Genomic DNA, 20,022 nt, shown 5'->3' with positions numbered 1-20,022 from the left:
CTGCCAGCATGTAAACCCCTCTAGGTGCCGTCTGTCTGGTTCATTCACACCCCTGTGCCTAGTACAGTGCCCCGCTCTGCAGTCAAACATCATCAGAGAGGCCCTTAGGGGTCCCCATGGCTGCCCCAGAATCTCGTGAAGGCAAGCTGGGCAGTGAGCAGCCATTTGGAAGCACGACCCAAGACGGTTAAAAACAGGAAAGGCCATAGCCCACCACAGCTCCGGGTGGGGTGGGGGGGGGTGGGGGTCGGAGAAGGGGGTTAAGAGCGGGGGTGGTGGCAATGGAAGAAAGAAGCTTCGAGTTACTGGGCTGATACAGGGTCAGGTACCACAAACTAGAGCACACCAGAAATTAGTCTTTGGTTCTGCCCAGGTTGGAGGGCCACAGGCCACATTTAACACTTCTCAAACCCCACCCCACTTCCTAGTTTACCCTGGGCCACGGTTCCCACACTTCCCAGCAAGCGCCGGCAGAGGGAACCACACCTGCCAGCAAGCCCCATGGACTCCGGTCTAGGATGTCTCAGCGTGTTCAGGATGTGCACTCCATCCCCCCTAGCAGCTTGACAACTAAAACCAACCCTCCTGCCTACGGCCCGCCCCCAGAACCACGGATCCAGAGGCTGTTCCATGTGGATTTCAACTCATAGTGTTCCCACAGGGCAGAGTAGAACTGGCCCACCAGGTTTCCTAAGCTGTCTTCTTTGCCAGGTCTTCCTCCCATGGAGCTGCTAGGTGGGTTGAACCACCAAACTTTGCAGTTAGCAGCCTAGCTGCTTCAGCACTGTGCAGTCAGAGTGGGACTCCATTAACAAGTCTGAGTCTAGGCCAATGTTTACCATGCCCATGAGCCCGAACTCCATCCCCCAGCATGCTAGGGAACTCGGATTTCCACCATGTGACCTACACATCGGACTCAGATTTCCAGTACGCCGTGGGTTTTAGACTCCCCTTCCCAACAGGATCAAGGTGTCGGACTACATCCTCGGCATACCCGGGGATGGCGGCCCATGCTCACCTGGGAAGGGCCCTTGCAACTGCTGCAAATTCCCTAAAATTTTCTGGCTCAGCAAATGGATGAGACGGGTCACGACCTGCGGGAATCGGAAGAAATTCCATCTTTTCTTCTGAGTACTCGGGTCCCATCCGGCTCATAGGCCACGCCTCTCCCTAGGGCTCCACCCACTCCAAATTCCCAAGAACAAGAACGCTACATTCCGCCCCCAGTCATTTCCAGATGCCCATCCCATAAGCACTGCCCACTTGAAACTACACCTGTGGATACCGCCGCTTGATGTGACCCAAGGTGCCCTCTGGAAGCTTGGCCAATTCTGTGTCACGCACTGCGTGCACCGTGGTTGCGCGTGGCTGCCGAGTCAGTGCCTCCACCTGTGGAGCAGGTGGCATGACTGGGGCTGCTTGGGGTGGGAAGTCTAAAGTGGGGAGGGGAGGTATGATCCCCAACTCCCAGGGGTGTGGGTATAGGGAATCAGGCCTCATGGCCCACTGGGGCTCTGGGGAATGGGAAGAGTGCAGGGACCCTAAGCTGAAAACTGGGAAGGTCTGGGGGTGGAGTCCTAGACCAAGTTCATGGCCCCAGAGGGTGGCCCCTCTCTAAGTGGAAAAAAGGGGTAAGTGGGCAGGGTGAGGTCGGTGGGCCGGCCTCGCTCACCACGCCGATGAGGTCCCCGCGACCATATTCGCCCACCAGCTCCTTCTTGCCACTGCCGCGCTGGATGACGCTACGCAGCCGCCCATTGAGTACAATGTAGGTGCAGTCGGAGCGGTCGCCCTGTCTGGGGTGGGGGCGGGGGCTGGTCAGACAGGATGGGGCCGAGGCCAGCGCAAGCTGAGGGGAAGGTGTAGTGGGACGCACCTGTACAGTGCGCGCCCCGCTTCCACCGCCGTCCAGTCGATGGCGAAGTCCATCTGCCGCACAAAGGATGACATCCTCGCGGCCACTGTGTGAGCGGCACTCAGTACCACACTGGGCTGCGCACGCATGATCCTGCGGAGAAAGGAAGGGGCGCATGGGTCTGCAGCATACTGGACCGGCCAAGTGGTGGGTGGGGCAGGAGGCCTTCCCTCCCCGCCCTTCCCCAGGCCTAGTCGTACTCATAAAAGTCGGACTTGGAGATGCGCAGGAAGGTGCAGTCGCGCTGGGCACGCAGCGTGAAGATCAGGGGCTCGCCCGTCAGAACAGCCAGCTGCCCCACCAGCTCTCCTGGCTGTGCCACGAACAGGCACACGTCCTCCGCCTTGTCAATCATGCGCTGGTAGACATGCAGGCAGCCCCAGAGCACAAAGTGCAGGCTCACGTCCTGTGGGGACAAAGGGCTGAAGATGGACACAGGGCAAGGGGCAGCACCCCCTGCAGGCCAAGGCTGTCTCTGAGCTGAGTAACCATGTACAAGGGGACATAAAAATGTTTTTCTGATGTTTCCTTATATGGTATTGAGCATCCAGAGCCCCTGGCTGGTGCGAAGAGTTAACTCACTCAGCAACTAACCAAAAAGTTGGAGGTTTCAGTCCACACATGCGGTGCCTCAGGAAAAAGGCCTGGCAACCTACTAAAAAATTCAGTCATTAAAAACTCTATGCCGGTCAGACCGGAAGCACTGCATGCAAGTAGGTACTTCCCAGTCAACTCCCAGTCCGGGCGCTGCCAAGATGCTGGCCTACCACTCTTCTCTCATGGACCCTGGCACCAAACTCATCGGAAACATGGCACTGCTACCTATCAGAAGTCAGTTCAAAGGACCTGCCCCTCGAGAGACAAAGGATACAGATACTGTGGATGAGGCCATGTATTACTTCAAGGCCAATGTCTTCTTCAAAAACTATGAAATGAAGAATGAAGCGGCTAGGACCTTGATCTGCATCACTCTCTACATTTCTGAATGCCTAAAGAAACTCCAGAAGTGCAATTCCAAAAGCCAAGGTGAGAAAGAAATGGACATGCTGGGCATCACTAACTTCCCCGTTCCTGGAGAGCCTGGGTTTCCACTTAATGCCATTAATGCCAAGCTGCAAACAAACAGGAAGACGAAGTGATGAGAGCCTACTTAGAGCAGCTAAGACAAGAGACTGGACTAAGCCTTTGTGAGAAAGTTTTTGACCCTCAGAATGACAAATCTAGCAAGTGGTGGACTTGGTTTGTGAAGAGCCAGTTCATGAACAAGAGTCTTTCAGGAGCTGGACAGTAAAGGGAACCCAGGGCACACTGTCCCCACAGTCGTGGGCAGCATTTTCAGCAAGATGTACACTGTTCTTTGTCTTGATTTCATAAAGTTTTATACAGAAGAGAAAAGAGAACATGTCTTTACTTGAATGACTTTTTTTTTTTTTTTGCATTATTAAGCTGGTGCTTACTAGTGAGGATAAAGATATTTTTTAATGTTAAAAAACAAAACCCTATGCAGCACAGTGCTACTCTGACACACACGGAGTAACAATGAGTTTGACTCAACTGGATAAGAACTCTGCGCCCTGAGGAAGATCCAATAATTCTGTTCACTGCAGCATGAGGCTGCAAGGGCTGGCTTCACAGGGGTCTGCCTGAGCTTGTGCTGGGACGACTGGACTCTTACCTCACACTATACGTTAAAAGGGAACTCAAAATTCACCAGCAGCCGAAAGGGAAGCATGAAAACTATAAAATTCTTAGAAGAAAACAGACCGACCGACCTTGAATTGGCAGTGGATTCTTAGATACGACACCAAAAGAGCAAACAACAAAAGAAAAAAAATAATAAAATGAAACCGGCAAAAGCAAAACCTGTGTCAGGCAGAAACCTATCAGAGAAAGGAAATGCAAATATTTTCCACTAAAAGGAGTGACAGAGAAGTGGAACCACAGCACCCGTCAAAGGCAGAACACCTACAAGACCTGGAAAAATAAAGGAGTCCTCTGGAGTTCTGGCTTTTACAGGTTTCACTGTAGATAAACTGTTCTTCTCGTTGTTAGGTGCCATCGAGTTGGTACCGACTGATAGTTTATGCACAGCCGAATGAAACACTGCCCAATCCTGAGCCAACCTCACTACTGTTGCCACACTTGAGCCCACTGAAGCTGCCACTTGGCTAATCCACCTCATTGGGGGTCTTCCTCTTTTTCTCTGACCCTCCACCTTACCAAACATGATATCCTTCTCCAGTGACTGGTCCCTCCTGACAATATGTCCTAAGTATGAGAGACAAAGTTTGGCCATCTTGACCTCCAAGGAGCACTCTGGCTGTACTTCTTCCAACACAGATCTGTTGGTTCTTTTGGCAGCCCATGGAACTTTCAATATTCTCCTCCAAACCAAAACTCATCTTCTACGGTCTTCCTTATTCACTGTCCAGCTTTCGCATGTGTATGAGGTTATTGAAAATACCATGGCTTGGGTCAGGCGCACCGAGTCCTCAAGCTGACATCTTTGCTCTTCAACACTTTAAAAAGGTCTTGTGCAGCAGATATGCCTAATGTAGTACGTCGTTTGATTTCTTAACTGATGCTTCCATGAGTGTTGATAGTTGATCCACGAAGAATGAAGTCCTTGACAACTTCAATGTTTTCTCCGTTGGTAAGAATGTTGTTTATTGGTCCAGTGGTGAGGATTTTTGTTTTCTTTACATTGAGATGTAATCCTTATCGAAGGCTGTGCTCTTTGATCTTCATTAGTAAATATTTTAAGTTGTCTTCACTTTCAGCAAGCAAGGTTGTATCATATGCATATTGCAGGCTTTTAATGAGTCTTCCTCCAATCCTGATGCCACGTTTTTCTTCATATAACCCAGCTTCTCGGATTATCTGCTCAGCATACAGGTTGAATTAATATTCAAATTTACGCACCAACCACTAAAGCCAGTGAGGGTGAAATAGAATTCTACCAACTTCTTCAATCTGAAATTGATCAAACATGCAATCAAGATGTATTGCTCATTTTTGGTGATTGGAATGCAAAGGTTGGGAGCAAAGAGGAAGGATCAGTAGTTGGAAAATATGGCCTTGGTGACAGAAATGATGCTGGAGAACACATGATAGAATTCTTCAAAATCAGTGATTTGTTCATTTCAAATACTTTTTTAGACAGCATAAGAGACAACTATACATATGGACCTCGCCAGATGGAATACACAGAAATCAAAGTGATTACATCTGTGGAAAGAGACAATGGAAAATCTCCATATCATCAGTGAAAACAAGGCTGGGGAAGACTGTGGAACAGACCATCAATTACTCATATGCAAATTCAAACTGAAGCTAAAGAACATGAAAATAAGTCCACAAGAGCCAAAATATGACCCTGAATATATCCCACTTGAATTTAGAGATCATCTGAAGTACAGATTTGATACATTAAACACTAAAGAACAAAGACCAGAAGAGTTGTGGGGTGACATCAAGAACATCATACAGGAAAAAAGCAAAAAGTCATTAAGAAGACAAGAAAGAAGGAAGAGGTCAAAATGGATGTCAGAAGAGACACTGAAACTTGCTCTCCAGCATAGAGATGCTAAAGCAAATGGAAGAAATGAGGAAGTACAAGAGCGGAACAGAAAATTTCAAAGATCAGCTCAATAAGATAAAGCCAAATATTACATCAAAATGGAATCAGAAAACCAAAAAGGAAGAACATACTCAGCATTTCTCAAGCTGAGAGAACTGAAAAAAAAATTCAAGCCTTGACTTTCGTTACTGAAAGATTCACTGGGCAAATTACTGAATGATGCAGAAAGCATCAAGAGGAGATGGAAGGAATACAGAGTCACTGTACCAAAAGGAAATGGTTAATGTTCAACCATTTCAAGAGGTAGCATATGATCTAGAGCCAATGATACTGAAGGAGGAAGTTCAAGGTGCATTGAAGGAATTGGCAAAGAACAAGGCACCAGGAACTGATGGAATACAAATTGAAATCTTTCAAGAAAGTGAGGCGGCACAGGAGGCACTCATTCATCTATGCCAAGAAATTTGGAAGACAACTATCTGGCTGACTGATTGGAAGAGATCCGTATTTGTGCCCATTCCAAAGAGAGGTGACCCAATGGAATGCGGAAATCAATGGATAATCTCTTTGATATCCCACAGGAGTAAATTTTTGGTAAAGGTAATACAGAAACGGCTGCAAGCATACATTGACAGAGAACTTCCAGTGGTTCAAGCCAGATTCAGAAGAGGCCGTGGAATGAGAGATATCATTGCTGATGTCCGATGGATCTTGGCTGAAAGCAGAGAATATCAGAAAGATGTTTACCTATGCTTTATTGAGTATGCAAAGGCTTTTGATTGTGTGGATCATGACAAGCTAAGGACAACAATGCAAAGTATGAGTATACTGGTACACTTAATTGTGCTCATGAGGAATCTGTACATAGAATAAGAGGCAGTTGTTCGAACAGAACATGGGAACACTGAATGGTTTAAAATTAAGAAAGGTGTGTGACAAGGCTGTATTCTTTTACCATACTCTGTTGTCTGTTGTTTTTATGTGCCGTGGAGTCAGTTCCGACTCATAGTGACTGGGTACAGGGTTTCCGAAGCTGTAAATCTTTAAGGGAGCAGAAAGCCCCATCTTTCTCCTGTGGAACAGCTGGTAGTTTCGAACTGCTGACCTTGCGGTTTGCAGCCCAATTCATAACCGCTACACTACCAGAGCTCCTTATACTTTGTTCTTATATGCTATCAAGTCTGTTCTGACTCAGAGCAACTCTTAGCACAACAGAATGAGCCATGGCCTGGCCCTGTGCCATCCATGTTTGAAGCCCCTACTGTAGTCACTGTGACAGGCAATCCATGTTCCTGAGGGTCTTCCTCTTTCTCGCTGACCCTCAACATGATGTCCTTCTCCAAGGACTGGAGCCTTCTGATGACACATCCAAAATACATGAGATGAAGTCTGGACATCTGCGTATAGTTCTTCCAAGACAGATTTGTTTGTTCTTCTGGCAGTCCATGGTCTAGTCAGTTTTCTTCACCAACACCGGAATCCAAAGGCATCAATTCTTCAGTTTTCCTCATGCATTGTCCAGCTATTGCTTGCATATGAACCGGTTATGAATACCATACCTTGGATCAAGTGCATCTTGGTCCTCAGGATACCATCTTTGCATTTTAATACTTGAAAGAGGTTTTTTGCACATTTGCCAATGCAATAACTCCTTCAATTTCCTGACTGCTCCTTCTATGGGCACTAATTGTGGATCCAAGTAAAATAAAGTCCTTGACTTCAGTATTCTCTCTATTCAGTGATCCAGCTGCCGCTTTCAAGTCCAGTTGTGAGGTGCTTTGTTTCCTTTAAGTTGAGATGTAAATGTGGTCTTTTGATCTTCATCAAACAATGCTTAAAGTCTTTACTCTCAGCAAGTAAAGTGGTGTCGTCTGCATATGGCAAGTTAATGACTCTTCCACCAAATTTGATACCATGCTCTTCTTCCTATCGCCCAGTTTCTCGGATTATTTGCTCAGCATAAATGTTTGCACGGTGACTAAAGATAAAAGGATACAACGTTAATATGCGCTTTTTCAGAGTTTAAACCGCACAGTATCCCCTTGTTCTGTTCCAACAACTGCCTCTTGGTCTACAGACCAGGCTCTGCAGGAGCACAGTTCAATGTCCTGGCGTTCCCATAGGTCATCCATCATCTGTTATGATCCACTGGGTCAAATGCCTTTGCAGACTCAATGTAACACAAGGAAACATCTTTCTGCCAGTCTCTGCCTTCAGCCAAGATCCACCTGACATCAGCTATGAAAGTCTTCATTGTACGTCCTCTTCTGAATCCACCTTGAATTTCTGGCAGTTCTGTGTCAATGTAGCCATTTTTAAATCACCTTCAGCAAAATTTCTGCATTCTGTTGGCTCAACTTTCTTTGGAATGGGCACAAATATGGCTGTCTTCCAGTCAGCGGCCAGACAGCAAGCAAGCAGCTTCCTAAATTTCTTAACACAAACTAGTGAGTGTTTCCAGTGCTGTATCTGTTGAAACCTTTCAACTGGGATTCCGTCAACTCCTTGAGGATTGTTTGCTGCCACTATCTTCAGTGCCCCTTGGACACCTTCCTTTTATACCATTAGTTCTGGATCACAGGCCGCCTTCTGAAATGGTTGGATGTTGACCGATTCTTTTTGGTACAGTAGCTATATGCCTTTCATTTCCTCTTGATTTTCCCTGCATTGTTCAGTATTTTGCCCATAGAAGCCTTCAGGATTGCAACTCAAGACTTGGCTTTTTTTCTTCAGTACGCTGACCTTGAGAAATTAAGATTTCCTCAACATTAAAAACTCTTCTTGTGCATTAATCAAAGGATACTATGAAGTTAAGAGACATCCCACAGAACAGGAGAAAGTATTATCAAGCCATATAACTTATTAGGGACTTGTATCTAGAATAAACCAATCAGTGTTGGAAGAAGTACTGCCAGAATGCTCCCTGGAAGCCAGGATGGCCAGACTTCGTCTCTCATACTTCAGACATATGGTCAGGAGGGACCAGTTCCTGGAGAAGGATATTATTGTTTGGTAAAATGGAGGATCAGAGAAAAAGAGGAAGACCCCCAACGAGTGGCCACAGCGATGGACTCAAGTGTAACAACAATTGTGAGGTTGGCACCAGACCAGGCGGTGTTTCGTTCTGTTGTGCAGAGGGTCGCTATAAGTCGGTACCTACTTGATGATATCTAACAGCAACAGTAACAACATAGAAGATACCAAGAACTCTTATAACTCAATAATAAAGGCAAACAACCCAATCTAAAAATGGGTCAAGGATCTGAACAGACATTACTTAAGAGCAGACAGTTGTTGGAAAGTGCTGTCAAGTTGGTTCTGACTTACAGCAACCCTGTATAAGGTGTCCAAGGAGCGGCTAGTGGGTTTGAACTGCTGACTTTAGAGTTAGCAGTCTAGTGTTTACCCTATAGCTCCACATCAGGACCCTATCAGCCAACAGAATGCAAGTCAAAACTGCAATGAAATGCCACTTCCCATTCACTAAGGGGGGCAGCAATGAGTTAGATAACGAATATTATCTGAACCAGAGCCCCTGACTCGGATCTCATGGTAGGGTATAAACTGATGGGGGTGTGTGAACAGTTTGGCAGTAAATAAGGGGTGGAGATAGCTCTCCTTGTTCCCCATGCCCACCTGGTTGTTAGGGTCATGGCCAGTGGGACCTCCTCCCATGGAATCTCTGCTCTGCCTGAGGTCGGGCACCATGTGTACCACCCCTGAGTCTGGACGTGCAAGAATTCCACCTCATGAGATCATTTGTTGCTATTGTTTGCTTTGTGAAGACAACAATTGTTCCCATACAGCCCAAGCACATCTATACTTCCAACAGTTCCAGCCACTGAACAAGAGCCACTTCTGACTCTACCAACTGATCAATGATACTCAGCAGCCAACATCGGGCAAGCATGCCCTGATCTACATGGCACAGACAGAAAACCATGTGCATACTTCCAGCTGCTACCACAGAGTGCCTAAGAACACCCCAGCAGACCACTGTCAGTTTTAAGTACAACAGCACTGTAAGGTCACAGATAACAGATGCTTTCAACTTACATGACGAAACAAGACAGAGTGTCTCAAAACAGTGACCAAAATACAAAGTCATAAAACATAATACCAGTAACGGAGTCCTGGTGTGGCGCTGAGGGCTAATGTGTCAGACTGCAAAGTCGTTTGAACTGCAACATCGGTGGTTCAAACTTACCAGCTGCTCCTTGGAAACCCTATACAGGGTCGCTATGGGTTGGAATCGACTTGACAGCACTTCACAACAACAATGATCAGACCTACCTGATAAGTAATTTCAAAGAATGATATTTAAGTGTCTTCCATGGATTAAGAGACTGAGAAAACTGCAGATGAAATCAAGGAAAACAGACAAAATTTGAAAAGAATTCAGGAAAATACTACAAGTACAAAGTGCCCCCCCCCCAAAAAAAAAAAAAAGAAAGAAAATTTGAAAACCATACAAAAACAGCAAATAGAAATTCAGAAGGTTAATACTAAGACTTCAGAAACAGATAAACACACTGAAAAGTGTGTTAGTAGAATTGAAAATGCTGAATTAGTGAGCTTTGAGACAGACGAATCTCTCAATATTCATCTGCTAAAGAAACAATTAGAGAAGAACAAAAAAATAATCCAAAGAAAGCCTATATGGGATATTATCAAAAAATTGAAGAATTCTACCAACATCTTCAGGCTGAAATTGATCAAACAAGCAATCAACATAGGTTGATAAGTTTCTGGTGATTGGAATGTGAAAGTTAGAAACAAGAGAAGGATCTTGTTGTAAATTATGGTCTTGGTGACAGATATGATGCTAGAGACCATATGGGAAGAAGTCTGACTCATAGCAATGCTATAAAGCCAGGGTGGGGAACCTTTTTCCTGCCTAGGGCCATTTGGATATTTATAACATCATTCGCAGGCCATACACAATTATCAACTTAAAAATTAGCCTGCTATATTTGGTCAAACATTTAATTAACTTACCCCCTAATGTGATGGGGTCCTGGTGTGGCATCACTGGATAAGCACTCAACCTCAAGGTCAGTTTGAGCCGCAAGGTCAGTGGTTCAAACTTACCAGCTGCTCCTCGGAAACCCTATACAGGGTCGCTTTGAGTCTAAATCAACTCCATGACACTTAACAACAATACGATGGTTGTAGAGTCCTGGTGTGGTGCTATATGATAAGTACTGGATCATAAGGTCGGTGGTTCAAACTTGCCAGCCGCTCCTCGGAGTAGGAACTGCCTCGACAGCACTTCACAACAACAACGTGATGGCTGGAACTGTGGTTGCCTTGGCAGGGCCAGACTAAATGATTTCGTGGGCGTGGGCCAGATGTTCCCCACCCCTGCTTGTAGAGGGTTTCTGAGGTGGATTTGAACTACTGATCATGCAGTTAGCAGTCCAGTGCTAATCCTACAAAATGGATGACTTATAGACAAAATGTGTTCTATCCATACAACAGAATATTTTATAGGCCTAAGAAAGGAAGACAGCAAAGGGCTATTAAGAAGACAAACAAAAGACCAAAATAGATGTCAGAGAGATTCTGAAACTTGCTCTCCATCGTAGAGATACTAATGCAAATGGAAGAAATGAGGAGGTAAAACAGCTGAACAGAAAATTTCAAAGGGCAGCTCGAGAAGACAAAGTCAAGTATTGAAATGTGCAAAGACCTGAATTAAAAAACCAAAAGGAAACAAACATTCCTCAAACTGAGTGAACTGAGGAAAAAATTCAAGTCTCGACTTATAGAAAGTTTCAAAAGAAGATGGAAGGAATATACAAAGTCACTGTACCTAAAAGAAATGGTCGATGCTCAGCCATTTCAAGAGACAGCACATGATCAAGAGCCAATGGTACTGAAGGAAGAAGTCCAAGGTGCACTGAAGGCAGTGGCAAAGAACAAGGCTCTGGGAATTGATGGAATAAAAAATGGAAATCTTTCAGCAAACTGATGCAGCACTGGAGGCACTCACTCACCTATGCTAAGAAATTTGGAAGACAACTACCTGGCCAACTGACTAGAAGAGATCTCGATTTGTGTGTATTCCAAAGAGAGGTGACCCAATGGAATGTGGAAATCATCAGATAATTATCATTAATATCACATGAAAAAAAATTTGCCTTTTAGATAATTCAAAAATGGCTACAACAGTACAAATTGACAGAGGTTCAAGCTGGATTCAGAAGAGAACATTGAATGAGGGATATCACTGCTGACATCAGATGGACTTGGCTAAAAGTAGAGAATCCCAGAAAGATGTATACCTGCGCTTCATTGACTATGCAATGGCTTTTGACTGTGTGGCTCATGACAAGCTATGAACAACATTGTGAAGAATGGGTATTCCAGAACACATGTGTTCATGAGGAACCTACACATAGACCACAAACAGTCATTCAAACAGAACAAGGGGACACTGAATGATTTAAAATCAGGAAAAGTGTGTACCATGGTTGTATTCTCTCACCATACTTATTCAGTCTGTGTGCTAAGCAAATAATCTGAGAAACTGAATTATATGAAGAAGAACATGGCATTAGGATTGGAGAAAGACTCATTAAAACAACCTGCAGTATGTGAATGATACAACCTTGCTTGGTGAAAGTGAAGGAAACTTAAAATACATACTGATGAAGATCAAAGAGCACAGCCTTCAGTATGGATTGCATCTCAATGTCAGGAAAACAAAAATCCTTACCACTGGACCAATAAATAACATCCATACAAATGAAGAAAACATTGAGATTGTGAAAGACTTCATTTTGCTCAGATCAACCACCAACACTCATGGACACCGAAATGAGGAAATCAAATGATGTATTGCATGCAACAAATAGGCTGCACAAGACTTCTTTAAACTGTTCACAAGCAAAGATGTCGGTTTGAAGACTAAAGTGCACCTGACCCAAGCCATAGTATTTTCACTAACCTCATATGCGTGTGAACGTTGGCTAGTGAATAAGGAAGACTGCAGAAGAATTGATGCATTTGAGTTTGGTGTTAACTCATGGGAGAAGAATATTAAAAATACCATGGACTGCCAGAAAAACAAACAAATCTGGGTTGGAAGAAATACAGCCAGACTGTCTCTTAGAGGCCAGGATGACCAACGTTCATTGCTCATACTTTGGACATATTATCAGGAAAGACCAGTTCCTGGAGGAGATCATGCTTGGTAAAATGAAGGTTTGGTGAAAAAGAGGAAGACCCTAAGAAGATGGATCAGCACCATGGCAGCGGCAATTGGCTGCCGTGTAATGATGGTTGCGATGACGTAATACTGGGCAGTGTTCTGTTCTGTCACTATGCTGGGATCACTAGGAGTCGGAAGCGACTCAATGACATCTAGCAATAATAACAACAAATAAGGAAGTGTTGACAGTAGCTACAACACGGACGAACCTTGAAAATTGTTGTTGTTGTTGTGTGCCGTGGAGTCGGTTCCGACTCATAGAGACCCTGCATAGGATTTCCAAGGCTGTAAATCTTTATGGGAGCAGAACACCTCATCTTTCTCCCGCGGAACAGCCGGTAGTTTTGAACTGCTGACCTTGCGGCTTGCAGCCCGATTCGTAACCACTACGCTACCAGAGCTCCTTATACTATGAGTGAAACGGCCAGTCATGGAAGACCACTTAGTCTATGATCCCACTGATGCGAAACACCCAGAAGAGAGAAGTCTATGAAGAAAGTAGTGCTTGCCTTTCAAGGTGGTGCAATGTTCTCAAGTTGTTAACAGTGATGGTTGCACAACTCTGTAAATAGCCAACTGTTGCTGAGTCGATTTCAAATCAGCAACCCTAAATGAGGAAGTACAACTGCCCCAAAGGGTTTCCTAGGTTGTCATCTTTATGGTGGTGGAGGAGAATATTGAAAGTGCCATGGGCTGCCAAAAGAACCACAGACCTGTGTTGGAAAAAGTGCAGCCAGAGTGCTCCTTGGAGGCCAGGATGGCCAAATTTCATCTCTGATACTTCTGACATATTGCCAGGAGGGACCAGTTGCTGGAGAAGGATATCATGTTTAGTAAGGCAGCGGGTCAGAGAAAAACAGGAGGACTCTCAATGAGATGGATTGGTCAAGTGGCAGCATCAATGGGCTCAAGCGTGGCAATGATAGTGAGGTTGGCCCAGGATTGGGCAGTGTTTCATTCTGCTGTGTATAAGGTCGCTATGGGTCAGTACCGACTCGATGGTACCTGACAACAACATCTTTATGGGAGCAGATCGCCTCGCCTTTTATCCTACAGAGCTTTGTTGTTGTTGTTGTTAGATGGAGGATCTGTAGTCCTAGGGACAGGTTCAAAGCTCCGGAGGACATAGTGTGGGAGCTCTCATAGGACCCAAGGGTCAGGGGCTGGCAAGCATAGAGTGAAAGGTCTGCATCCTATTGGGCAGCTATTGGTCGCAGGGTCAGAGAGCAGGGGCCAAAGGGAAGAGTGTGAGCACTTAGGTCACAATCACATGGGTAGAGGTTAGGGCTCAGACTCACCTGGTCCCCCTGACGGGCAATGATGGTGCCAGCTTTGGCATGATGTAGTAAGACCCGACCGTTTAGAAGAGATGGGTCCTGGGGAGAGAGGAGGATCAGTTGAGATGGGCCCGAGCAGACCTCCCCTGCCCACCATGCCCTCTAGTCCCTGCCCTCAGCTACCCACCTCAATGCGCATCAGCTTGGCCAGCTCCCGCTTGGCGGCTTCAATGATGCTGCTCGTTTGGCGGCCTTGGTAGGGCCCGAAGGGGCACCCGCCAGTGGCAGACTCATCCTCACAGTAGTTGTATTCACAGGCACCTGCTGGCTGCTCCCGGAGCTCCTGAGTGGGCGTCTGCAGGGGGCAAGACCTGTGACTTCCAGCTCCCACCTAACCACCCTGTCCTGGGCGCCCCACCTGAGATCATGGCTACATCCAGCCAGGAAGGACATTGGGGTGGAAGAGGGGAGAATGAAGCAGGGTTGTACCCGAGCCAGGGCTGCCTGAGACCCCCCTGAGGCCTCTTCCTGCAGGGACACAGAGATCCGGCCACGTTCATACGCCATGTCAAAGTCCGAGCGGGGGCCACCCTGCAAGCCTGCGGGTGGGGAGTGGGCAACACAAGCACATTAAAATGAGGGTGTGGTCTCTCGATGGGAGGAAGAAAGAATGCTAAGAATTGAAGAGGCAGGGAGTCAATTAGTCCAACTGACTAATAGAACATGTGGACATCAGTCTCCACAACTCTGAGACCAGAAGAACTAGATAATGCCTGGCTATCACTACCAACTGCCCTGAAAGAGATCATAGTAAAGGATCCCAGATAAGGGTGGAAGAAAATGTGGAACAAAACTTCAAACTATTTTATTTTTTTAAAAAAAAAGACCAGGTTTACGGGTCAGAAAGAGACTGGAGGAACCTAAGACTATGGTCTTCGACCACTCTTAGGTTAGGAGAGTCACACACCCTCATGGCCCATTTTCAGCCAAGCAGTAGGGAGATATGCTCACCATAGAACAGTCAATTTGTTCAGAGTCAAAAAGGCAACATGAGCCTCAGGACAAAACTGAGAAGGGATAGGAAGGTGGGTGGAATGGAGGAAGCGGGATAACTGTTGTTGCATGGAGGGGAATGTAATCAGTGAGATGATTTGTTGAATGCAAAGCTGATGGGCTTGTCTGTAAACCTTCACTCAATTCATAATAAGAACTTAAAAAAAAAACCAAAAAACCAGCAACAATAAAGCTTACTTCATCCCTTCTTTAAAAAACAAACAAAAAACAAGGGACTGACTATAACTAGTCTATGACCAGCCACTTGGGGGCAGTACTGACTCAGTGGTACAATTCTGGCCACCCTGTGGGAACTGTTGCTAAGTGTACAGGGTTTCCAAGGAGTGGCTAGTGGGTTTGAACCGTCAACTTTGCAGTTCAAGACCTGGGCTCAATTCCTAGTGAGTACACCCCATACACAGTTCATCACCCATCTATCTATCACTGGAGGCTTGTGTGTAGTTATGCTGAACAGGTAGGTTCCGTGAAGCTTCCAGATTAAGGAGAGGCCTGTGAGCTACTTCTGAAACGTAGCCATGAAAACACTCCAGACCACAAGGATCAAAGGGATGGCACAAGACTGGGCAGCACGTATGGGGACTGTGTACAGGGTCACCATAAGTCAGGAGCCGACTCAAAGGCAGCTAACGAGAGACTAATCGATGACTGCACTCTCCCTCCAAATCCCTTTGTATCACTGGCAGCAGAGGTCACCTCAGTTGTTTCTGCTGTTATTGTTCAGTGCTGTTGAATCGGTTCTGACTCATAGCAACCCCCCGGGGTTTCTAAGGAGCGGTTGGTTGAGTTTGAACCACCAACCTTGCGGTTTGAACCGTACGGGTGCTCATCTTATAGCACCGGGACTCCATCGCAGTGGCTAACCACAGAAAACGCCTAAGAAAGTGCTGTCACTATTCCAGTTTCCAAGAGGAAGCAATCTGGAGCAGAGTCTAGATTCAAACCCAGAAGCTCAAAGGCTGCCCACCCAACCCCACACTCCCATCCCGGGCACCGAACCTGAGATGTCCACAGGCATGGAAATACATCGGCTCAGTAGGGGCGCTGAGGGTGCTTCTAGGGAGGCGGGCTTCACGGGGTCCCCTGGGGGGAGACATGTGTTCAGGCCCAGCCCTTTGGAGCCACACTGTCTATAGCTAGGATTAGGGAGTGGAGGGTTGACAGAGGCCTGGATAAGGCTCAGCTTGGAGGCCCTGGGGAGCAGAGGCAAGGAAGAGGGTCCGAGCACTGTGGAGAGGGGTCCCTGGAGGGGCAGACAGAAGCCATTACTGGCTACCTAACTGGAGTTAGGGGAGGAAGGGGATTTCAATGGGGGTGGGGTTCCTCCGGGCCAGGCAGGTGCCAATTTCTTGTACCTGCAGGCCCAGGTAGTGGGGCCCCAGTGGGGTCGGGTGGCCGGCCCGGGGCCTCCCTCGGCTCCTCAGTAGTCGAAGTGCTGACCACCCGCTTGGAGCCGCGCACAGGGCTGGTGCGGGCAGGGAGCCCAGGACTGGGGAAGAGTCGGAGTGGCTGGATCTCCTGGGACAGAGGGCAAGTTTGTGGCATTGGCCCAGTCACAGGGGCACCCTCAGCGCTCCCCTGGGTCACCCCAACTCACGTGGCTGAAGAGCTCATTGGTCAGCCCCAGGTAGTTGTGAAGAGCCAGGAAGGTGACCCTCTGAAGCCGCACCATGATGATCTATGGGGGAGAGGGACGGGACCAGGAGAGGACGGGAGTCAAAGAGGGGACCAGCAGGGACAAGGCCAGGGATCCAGGGGGTCAGCCTCAGCGAACAAGAGCAGGGCAAGAATTAGGGGGTGGGGCCACGGATGACCAGCAGGACACGCTTGGAGTCAAGATCTGATGCAGGGAGGGGCAAAGCAGAGAAGAGGAGGTGTAGGGGGTGGAGCCCAGAAGATATCGGCAATCAGATTTGCGGAGCAACTGGTGGAAGGCTGCTAGTGGGCGGGGTCAGGGGTGGGGCCAGGAAGCCAAGCAGCTCTGGGCAGATAAGCTCGGGTGTGGAGGTTAACTGCAGGGTGATAAGAGTTTGAGGGGAGGGAAGGGAGCCCTTCTGACCTGCACAACCCGCACCAAGCTCTCAGGATACTTGGTGAACACAGCGGAGAAGGCTTCCACCGGCAGCCGCAACACCGTGGAGTCGCGGGCCGCGCGGGCAGACACGGTACGCTGGGGATGCTGGTGACCCTGAGGGCAGGGGCGTCAGCGGTCAGGGGCTGTGACCCTCCACCTTCCCACCCTGACCCGAAGCCTGGCTACATTCCTGCTCCCTGCCACTCATCCCTTAGGCCTGACCCCAAGCCTGGTGACCTCTCCAGCCCTGTCCAGGCCACTCACAGTGATGACGTCCATGATGCTCAAAAGGCTGTTGACGCTGTCCCCAGGTACCACTTCCTTCACCACGCACTCCTTTCCGTCCTGAGACACAGGGGCCACTGGCCAGTGAGGCCCCCACCCTGCTGGCCCGTAGACCCTGGGGGCCCACAGAACCGCTGACCAGCAACCATTCCTATCTAACTAACCACTGGTTCCACTTCCTCAAGACCACCCAATGCCCTTGGTCTCCCTTTCCACTGTCTCCAAACCACGTGCCTCCAAAAACTACCAACCCCTACCCATGACTGTAAAGGACTGCATTGTGCCCCCTCCAAATACACGTTGAAATCCTTACCCCTACTGCAACCAACTCAATGGCACTTAACAACATACCTATGAATATAACCCTGTTTGAAAATAGGGGCTTTTCTCAGTTATATTAAGGAGGTCACAGCAGAGCCGGGGTGTCCTGAACCCAATTGGGGGGGAGGGAGATCCTGAACCTAATCGCTTTTGAGTTACAAAGAGATTCAACACAGACCCACACACACACAGGAGGACAAATGAAGACAGATGCATTTACAAGTCAAGGGACACCCAGGGTTAGCCCAGCTTCTAGAAGCTGAAATAGATGAGGAATCCATGTGCCTAAAGGCCAGCCCTGAATGTGGAGAAAATCAATTCCTGTTCTTTAAAGTCACCCACTTCAGGTGCTTTTCTTCCGGCAGCCTAGATACCGAAGACAATGGCATCACTGGCTTGTCAGAAACCATACGGCTCTGCTACACATTAAACTATGGGCTCTAGTTCATAACTATGTTTCAATATCGGTTCATTAACTGTAACAAGCGTGCCTGGAAAATACAAGATGTTAACAGTAGGAGAAACTGCAGGGAGAGGAGGGCTGTGGGAAACTCTCTTGTACTTTCTGCACAAGTTTTCTGTAAATCTAAAACTGCGGGTAATTCTGTACTGAGAACATTTCCCAATGAAAGACGTACACAGTAGAATTCTCAGATGACACTGTATCAGGTGTCTGGTACAAACAGTGAATGTGTTCGACTGCTAACTGAAAGGCTGGTTGCTTGAGTCCCCCGCAGAGGCACCTCAGAAGAAAGGCCTGGCTATCTACTTCCCAAAACCTAGCCACTGACAACCCAATGGAGCACAGCTCTACTCTGACGTACGTGGGACTGTCCCGAGTTGGTCGACTAGATACCGGCAGGGGAATGTAGAGAGACAAGGAACTCCAATAGCAAATACCTGACTGGAAAACTAAGACCTTGGCCAGACATCAGATGATGCGTTGGGAAACACCCACTTTAGGTGCCTTAAGTTCACATAAAATGCTGAACTTGGATGAGCCATGAACACGTGATGCTGAGAAAAGTCAAGTCATAAAAGAACCATGATCCTATCTACAGGAAATAGGTAGATATTCAGAAACCAAAGCTCAGGGTTGGCAGGGAGTTTCTGCTAATGGTGGTGGCATACCTCAGAAAGGAGAGCGACAGGGCTCGTCCAATGAGAAGACAGCGACCAGTGCCATCTAATTCCACAAACTGCTGAATTGGTATCAGTGTTCTGTTACGTACAGTCTCGTTACTACTGTTCACTGTCATCAAGTTAACACAGACTCATGGCAGCCCTATGCAGACAGCAGAGCTGTGCTCCAAAGGGTTTTCAAGATGGTGACCTTTCTGAAGTAGAGCGCCAGACCTGTCTTCCAAGGCATCTCTGGCTGGGTGGATTCAAACAGCCAACCTTTTACCCATCTGCACCACCTAGGTGCACCACCCCCTAACATACAAGGCTACTCGTATATTCTTCCCAAGATAAATAAATAAACATATATATACACATATACCAAATGGTTCTGCAATCCTGGTGTGGCACTGTGAGCTAAAGCACTGGACTGCAAGGTTGATTTGCACCACAAGGTCGGAGGTTTAAACTCACTAGTTGCTCCTTGGAAACCCTATACAGGGTTGCTATGAGTTGGAATCCACTTGACAAGCTCTTAACAACAATAGCATACCAAATGGTCAACAATTGCTTTAAACAAAAGGTGAGTGTGTAGATGAAACAAAAATGTGCAAGAGTGAGTTGACTGACACAAAAGGAGAAATACCGCATAGGAACAGTATTGTAAAAGACTAAGAAAAAGCACCCAGACTAAAGGAGAAATACTGCATAGGACCACTATTGTAAAAGACTAAAGGTGGGGGCACTTCTTTGCTGGTTACCGGGATGTGGGGGTAGGGTGAGGGGAGGGAGGGTTAGGTGGAATACAAGGTAGGGAATAGACACAGGATAGTTTGGGTGCTGGGGAGGAGGGCAATACACAAGAAGGAGGAAGGGAATGGAAGAACAAGACTGATGGGAAAACAATTAGGCAGGTTTGCACGGACTAAGTGGGACAGAGATAAATAATGACGTATACACAACCTTGGAACAACAGGGCTCTGGGATACAGGGACTGAAACATGGGTGGAATGGGCAAAAGGGGGGAAATGATGTTAAGATGCTTGGCTGTCTTTTGAATTTTGGTTTCCCCTGGCATACCATAATAAAATAGACACTTGAGGGGGAGAGAAAGGAATAGCCAGAAATATCACCATAGAAAGCTTGTAAGTCTGTCTTCTG

The 20,022-nt window shown here is 47.2% G+C and overlaps 1 protein-coding gene and 1 pseudogene across 2 annotated transcripts; one reads left to right on the top strand and one right to left on the bottom strand.

Moving 5' to 3' along the window:
* Positions 1-977: 977 nt before the first annotated feature.
* LOC102838110 (neuropathy target esterase-like) lies at positions 978-17,478 on the bottom strand (the record flags this gene model as incomplete). The annotated part of the gene is made up of 13 exons (XM_006868988.1): positions 978-1,094; positions 1,276-1,389; positions 1,673-1,796; positions 1,877-2,008; positions 2,116-2,321; positions 14,010-14,087; positions 14,176-14,343; positions 14,478-14,587; positions 16,059-16,142; positions 16,415-16,577; positions 16,657-16,737; positions 17,119-17,247; positions 17,398-17,478. Coding segments are annotated over 13 exons (1,587 nt in total), but the record flags the coding sequence as incomplete, so codon positions are not given.
* On the top strand, positions 2,662-3,330 carry LOC102818913 (annotated as a pseudogene). The gene has a single exon (XR_438749.1). The product of XR_438749.1 is annotated as an actin related protein 2/3 complex, subunit 3, 21kDa pseudogene (transcript).
* Positions 17,479-20,022: the final 2,544 nt, after the last annotated feature.

This window comes from Chrysochloris asiatica, unplaced genomic scaffold, assembly GCF_000296735.1.
Source record: "Chrysochloris asiatica unplaced genomic scaffold, ChrAsi1.0 scaffold00125, whole genome shotgun sequence".
Taxonomy (NCBI): domain Eukaryota; kingdom Metazoa; phylum Chordata; class Mammalia; order Afrosoricida; family Chrysochloridae; genus Chrysochloris; species Chrysochloris asiatica.
The sequence above is the reverse complement of the archived record's forward strand: the minus strand, read 5'-3'. Positions and strand labels throughout refer to the sequence as shown.